The 6,780-nt window shown below is 50.2% G+C and overlaps 1 protein-coding gene across 1 annotated transcript in view; it reads right to left on the bottom strand.

Moving 5' to 3' along the window:
- Positions 1 to 1,201, bottom strand: part of LOC112827153 (thyrotropin-releasing hormone receptor-like) — a 10,090-nt gene extending 8,889 nt beyond the window's left edge. The window contains 1 exon segment of the mRNA XM_025875528.1: positions 1,198 to 1,201. Within this exon segment, the coding sequence (XP_025731313.1) occupies positions 1,198 to 1,201 (4 nt within the window).
- Positions 1,202 to 6,780: the final 5,579 nt, after the last annotated feature.

Genomic DNA, 6,780 nt, shown 5'->3' with positions numbered 1-6,780 from the left:
CACACACACACACACACACACACACACACACACACACACACACACACCTGAAACAAGGTCTACAAACTCGTGTTTATGCTTACCATGAGCAATGTATGCTGTTCTTTCTCTATTCTATGACATTTTTTTGTTGTTTAGAAATACTGGTTAGACTCTGCTAATTTGGTTCCTGATCCACAGTGGTGATCTACGGTTTGGAAAACATCTCACCCAGCCTTCATAATCCCAACCGCTTTACCCGTGATTGGGCTGGAATAGCAAGTGACTAATTCCAGTTAATGAGGTCATGAATGGCTGTTGCTGGGGGGCTTCTGGGAAGGTTATATGCTTATATAACCAGTCCTAGAGGGAGAGAGGGAAAGAGACAGAGAGATCCTACACAAACACACACAGCCCCGAGGTAGTGCCTCCTGAAATTTTGGGCTCTAGCTGCTTTCTCCCCTGATCTGCCTCCTGACCTTGGGTGGAGGAGATAGGGAGCACCATCCACACCACTCTCAGGGAAGGGCTCCCAGGTGGAGTCTGCTCCCAACACCTCAGGGGCAGCTCCAGAGGAAGCAGGTTGGGTGACTTTGGCCGCAAGTGCCTGGGCCCTGGCACTGACCTCCCAGGAATCATCACAGATGTACACAAAACCCTCTGCAGCCAGATGGTGGCCGTGCTGTCACCAGGAGGAAACGCTTTCCCTGTCCTATGATGACCAGGAGAGGGAAAGGGTGAGGACCGGGCATGGGTCTGTGGGCGGGCAGCTCCACAGAGCACTTCCAGCCCCCGGTTTCCTTCAGATGGAGAGTGAAGAGGTGATGGGGTGCCGCCAAGTCACCCTGTCCTCAGTGAGAGAGCTGAGAGCTGCATGTAGCTCTGGCTGATTCAAAATAACATTGCCATGCTGTAGAGATTATTGCCATTTCTCCTTCCCCTTCTTCTTGGAGTAGCATCCAGAGAATGCAGCCTCCTCCTCCAGGTCCTTCCCAGATGAAATCAGAATCGCTCCTGCTCTTTGAAAGCCGAAGGCTTCACCTGGCTCCTTGTGTTCCACGGCAGCAGATTGTGTTTTCCGAGGGTGCTCCAGGGAGGTGGCCCACGTGCTCTTTTGCCATGTGACCTGGCCACTTCTGGTCAAGAGATGGGGTCCATTTCTCCACTCCCTGGAGTCTGGGTGGGCTCTGTGACTCTTTTGGCAGAAGTGACACTCACCCATTGCACGGGTAACCCCTAACTGGCCTAGCAGCTTCTGCTTCCCGCCTCTCTGAGTCCCAAGTTGCTGGTAAGATGTTCAGGCTGCTCTGTCCAGGCCACGTAAGGAGCACTGTGGCCCCAGACACTGAGTGGAGAGGCCACTGTGGATGGCCAGTCCAGTGGAGCCTTCAAAGGACCCCAGCCCCTGTCCCCCTCCACCTGTACTGATACAAGAGATTGCATGCAGGAACCACCCAGCTGAGCCCAGTCAACCCACGGAACGGTGTGAGATAGTAATAAATCTTTGTTTTAGGTCCCTACTTTGGGGGTGGTTTGCTCCACAGCAATAGATAACCAAGAGCACCCACCCTATAACAAGGTGAGTGTAATAGAAGAGATTAGAACTCAGGGACTCTCTTTCCCAATTTAGAGATATTTTGATTTTGTTTTCCTTCCCCTTCATAATGGAGCCAGCAAGCACTAGAGTGGGGATTGGAACTCAGCACTTGAACTCCTTTCCAGGGTCACGTTGGCATTTCCAGGTGGGCAGTGAGAGGGAGCAGCAGGGGACAGGGCCTCCTCCATGCCTGGAAACTTACTCTCTTGGCGCTCATCCCCAGGATGGGCCAGTGACAGCCAGCAGAGGGCGTCTGATACTGCCAAGTTTCTTAAGGTCTTTGACAACATGACCCCAGGGCCTGGGTCAAGGGAAATTAGCACTCCCCCTTCCCCATCTCTCTTCTTTTTTTTTTTTTTTTAAGATTTTTATTTATTTATTTGAGAGAGCGAGAATGAGAGAGAGAGAGAGAGAGAGAGCATACGAGAGAGGGGAGGGTCAGAGGGAGAAGCAGACTCCCTGCTGAGCAGGGAGCCCGATGCGGGACTCGATCCCGGGACTCCAGGATCATGACCTGAGCCGAAGGCAGTCGCTTAACCAACTGAGCCACCCAGGCGCCCTCCATCTCTCTTCTTTGAAGTCATAGAATCTTTCTTGGGTAGGAGAAAAGTCAACGTTAATATTTATGACTCTGGGAAAATCCCATAGTCCTCTCTGACCCTCAGGTTTCTCATCTGTAAAATGGGCATAATAATGATCCCTTTGCCTGCCTCACAGGGCTCTTGAGATAGAAGCGGGGAGCAGGTACCATCACGCAGAGGTTCCAGCTGCATGTTTTTCAGTCTCAAGACCAAAGAGTAAACGGATCCTGAGGCTAAGTGTGGGATTGTCAGCAGGGCTGGAATTAGCCTTTTTTCTGTCCTTTTAGACCTGGCACCCAACAGGTAATCTGGTGATGGGTTCCAGAAGAGTCTGGGCCTCAGAGAAACTAACAACCTCTCCATCCTCTTTTCTGTCCTTCGGAAATATCAGATTTGTCCCTACCTCAGTGCCTTTGTACTTACAATTTCTCTGGCCTGGAATGTTCCTTCCCTTTCTCTTTGCTCACCTGGCTCCTGCTCATCCTGTCATCTCCATTCAAATGACATCTCCTTAGAGAGGTCTCCCCTGGCCACCCCATCTCTACGTGAAATTATCTTGTTTATTTATTAACTTGTTTCTAGAATGTAAGCTCCATGAGGAGCTTGTGTGCCCCTTTCACCACTCTACCACCAGAGCCCAGCACAGGGCTTGTCATGTAGGACGTGCTCGGTAAATATTTGTTGAGTACATGAATGAAATGTCGGTGAGAACTAAGGACGTGTAAAAATGGAGCTGGACGCTTCTTCCATGCGTCTCTCACATGGAGTGAGGAAAGTTCTGTTACTCCCCTTGAAAGGAAAAGAAAAATGAAGTGCAGGGGGACTTAGCGATTTGTTTGATGTCACACGGCTACTAACTGGTGGAATCAGAACGGAAACATAGATCTGTCTGACGTCCAGGTGTCTGTTCTTTCCCGTATGTCCCACTTGCATCCCCTGGGCACTAGGGGTACCCATAAAGGTTGCTGGTGTCCCACCGTGAGCACCCGTACCTGAAGGCATGCCCCCCTCAGCCCAAGTAGGAGGCAGGCTGGAGGCTCCAAGGGAAGGAGCAGCCCTCAGCCAGTGACAGCTGACAGCAGAGGAGACATACCCAGACTTCCTCGGGGTGGGGGTAGGGGAGACCCTGAGGCGTGTTCTTCACCATCTTCCAGAAGTTCTGCAGCAGCCATATCTGCCTAGTGATGCACCTGAATCGGCTTCTTTCCCTTTCTTCTCTAGCTTCCCCACGCCCCTACTGGTGCTTCTTGGGATCACCTCCCAAATACATCACTACACTTAAATCCCTATCTCAGCCTTGGCTTCGTCCCAGCAGTATTGCTGCATAACAAATTACCACACATGAAGTGGATTAAAACAACACACATTTCTGATCTCATGGTTTTTGTGGGTCAGGAGGCTGTATATGGATCCTCTGACTTCTCTGCTTCAGAGTCTCTGACAGGTTACAATCGAGGTATGGGCGGTGGCTGGAGCCTCACCTGAAGACCCAAGGATCTTCTCACTGCTGTCAGAGTTGGGGCCTGTTGGACTGAAGGCCTCAGTTTCCAGCTGGCTATCGCCAGTGGTCACCCTCAGATCCTTCTATGTGGGCCTCTCCAACATGGCAGCTTGCTTCATCGAAACAGGCAAGCCGAGAAGGCAAGAGAGAGAGCCCGCTAGCAAGATGGGAAGTGCAGTCTCAGGGAACCTGATCACAGAAATGAGACCCCACCACTTTTACCATATTCTGTTAGCTGGAAGCAAGTTCCAGGGGAGAATCACACAAGGGTATGAATGCCATGATTCACTGGGAGTCATTGGGGGCCATCTTGGATGTCTGTCTGTCATACCAGCTAGCATGCACCTAAAAGCTACAACCTCATTAATAAGTTATTAAGTAAGTTCCCATGTAATTCGGCAAGTTCTACATCTAGTCAAGGAAACTTTCTGACCTTGAGGTCAGAAAGGAGGCACAGCCAAGGATGTCCATGGCAGCGTTGTTTACAGTAACAAAAATTGGAAACCACCTGATCATCTACCAGAGGGGGAAATGCTAAACAATTCATTGGCATATCAATGCCATCCAACGATGAGAAAGAATGAGGTAGGGCCGAGACATATTGCTGAATGAAAACACAGGCTGCAGAACTATACATACCACAATGTGCCACCCAGAACAACACACAACCTTATATATTTCCATGTTCTATTTACATATATTTACATGTGTAGACAAATATCCGAATGGTACCCTCCCAACTGATAATAGTGGTTGTGTCTATGGGGTAGGGAGGCAGATATACGTGTGGTGGTCGAAGGGGACATTACTCTTATTTGTTAAGATCATAGGCTCTGGAAGCCAGACCACCTGGATTTAAGTTCCGGCTCTGCAGCTTATTAACTGTGTGACTTTGGGCAAAACCCTTAACCTCTCTGAATCTCTATTTCGTCACCTCTAAAAGGAGAAGAATAATACCATCTATCTCGTCTACTTTTGTGAGGTTTATTTTTCTTTAAAGACTTGTTTAGGGGTGCCTGGGTGGCTCAGTCGTTAAGCGTCTGCCTTCGGCTCAGGTCATGATCCCAGAGTCCTGGGATCGAGCCCTGCATCGGGCTCCCTGCTCCGCAGGCAAGCCTGCTTCTCCCTCTCCCACTCCCTCTGCTTGTGTTCCCTCTCTCGCTGTGTCTTTCTCTGTCAAATAAATAAATAAAATCTTTAAAAAAAAAAAAAGACTTGTTTATTTACTTATTTAGAGAGAGAGAGAAAGTGTAAGCAGGGGGAGGGGCAGAGGGAGAGAGAGAAGCTCAAGCAGACATGGAGCATGGAGCACAGAGCCCAATGCAGGGCTCGATCCTAGAACCCTGAGATCACTACCTGAGCTGAAACCAAGAGTCAGGCGCTTAACTGACTGCCACACCCAGGTGCCCCCTTTTGTGAGGTTTAAATAAGATGATGTGCATAAAGCTTTCAGAGAGTTTGGGGCACATCTAACGGTGTTCTAGAGCCAGCCCACACCAGCTCCGGAGAGCAAATTGTGGGCCTCTCTGCCCCACTCCCAGGACACTCCCAGCACATCACAGGCACCCAACAAACACTAGCTGTTATTATCTTCTCTGCTCTAATTTTCGTAAGGACAAGGATTCACGTGTTACTTGTGCAATTTAAGAAAATGCGTGGGCGAGTCACTGCCTAAACAAGCCACAAGGCAGCTCTGTGGGAAAGGGAGCTGGGGGTGGGACTGGGTGTTGGGTGAGGCCGGTGATGGCCCTCGGGGACGAGCGCAAACACCTTTGGGGAGCGGGTGGAGAGGCAGCGGGAGTGTGGGTCCACTCCACGCAGCTGGTGACTCACACGCAGTGGCTGCTTAAGTTGAAACACTTGGCCTGGGAATATACCTCTTCCTGCTTTGTGGCTTTCCCTTTGGCTACCAGTCTGGCCCAAAGCAGGCAGCTCCCAGTACCTACCCATTCCCTTCTGCCAGCCCCAAATCTTCAGGAAGGAGCCGAGAACAGAGAGTGCACAGTCCTACCCTCCAGAGACCCGGTCATTGAACGGATTTTTACTGAGTGCTTACTCTGTACCTGGCACTGCTTCAGGTACTGGAGATACCTGTAGAGGACCAGACACTTAGTATGGAGTTTACATTCTTGCGGGGACCATATGAAACACACAGCAAGTAACAAAGAGACAGCTAAATCTATAAATGCATACGTAAGCTGATAAAGGATATTGATAAGTGTATTTACAGAGGCTAGGTAACAACTTGATATGATAGATCAGGGGTCAGCAAACATTTTAGTTAAAGAGCCAGATAGTAAATATTTCAGATTTTTGTGGGCCACGCAGTCCCTTGTCTCAACTACTCAAATCTGCCATCAGAGACAATACTTTAATGGGCGTGACAATGTTCCAGTAAAATTCTGCTCATAAAACCAGGCAGCAGGCCAGACTTGGCTCACAGATTGAAGCTTGTCCACTCCTGAGATGGAGTGAAACTGGCTGGGATGGGACAATATGAGGTAGGGTGGTCAGAGAAGGCTTCTCTGAGGAGGTGACATTTGAGCTAATCCCTAAGGGATGCAAAGAAGCTCTCCATGCCAAGACTTGAAGGAAGTGTGTTCCAGGATGTGGGAACAGCAAGAGCATTGCCCCAAGGGGCAAACCAGCCTGGTGCTTCTGAGCACGTTAAGCCCATGCAGCCTGGGCATAGTGAGTGAGGGAGAGGTTGGCTTGAGCAGGGCTTTGCGACCCAGGGCACATCATCAGTCAGGGTCCTGGCAGGAAAGAGATGGTAGTCTTAAAGGGGAAACGAGAGTTTAATGAAGGTACAGAGATGGGGACTTGGTAAAGGGAAGGATGGTGAGGCTCTCAGAAACTAGCACCCTTGGAAGCTGTACCGTTCTAGAACCCAGGGACATCTACAGCCACCATCAGGGGACCACCCCGCCAGACAGGTGCTGTGGCTGCTGGTAATGGAATGTGGCCTCTGCCAAGTAGCCCAGAGGGCTGCAGGAACAAATATCCTGACATCTCTCTCCTCTCCCACTTTGGCTCGCCTGCCAGTGCCTCCCACTGGCTGAGCCCGACTAGAAGTCAGAGGCCAGGGGAGCCAGGGTGATACAATTCACGGAGGTACGAAT

The sequence above is a fragment of the Callorhinus ursinus genome, unplaced genomic scaffold (genome assembly GCF_003265705.2).
Source record: "Callorhinus ursinus isolate GAN/ISIS: 27379988/994484 unplaced genomic scaffold, GSC_fseal_2.0 scaffold38, whole genome shotgun sequence".
Classification (NCBI taxonomy): Eukaryota; Metazoa; Chordata; class Mammalia; order Carnivora; family Otariidae; genus Callorhinus; species Callorhinus ursinus.
The sequence above is the reverse complement of the archived record's forward strand: the minus strand, read 5'-3'. Positions and strand labels throughout refer to the sequence as shown.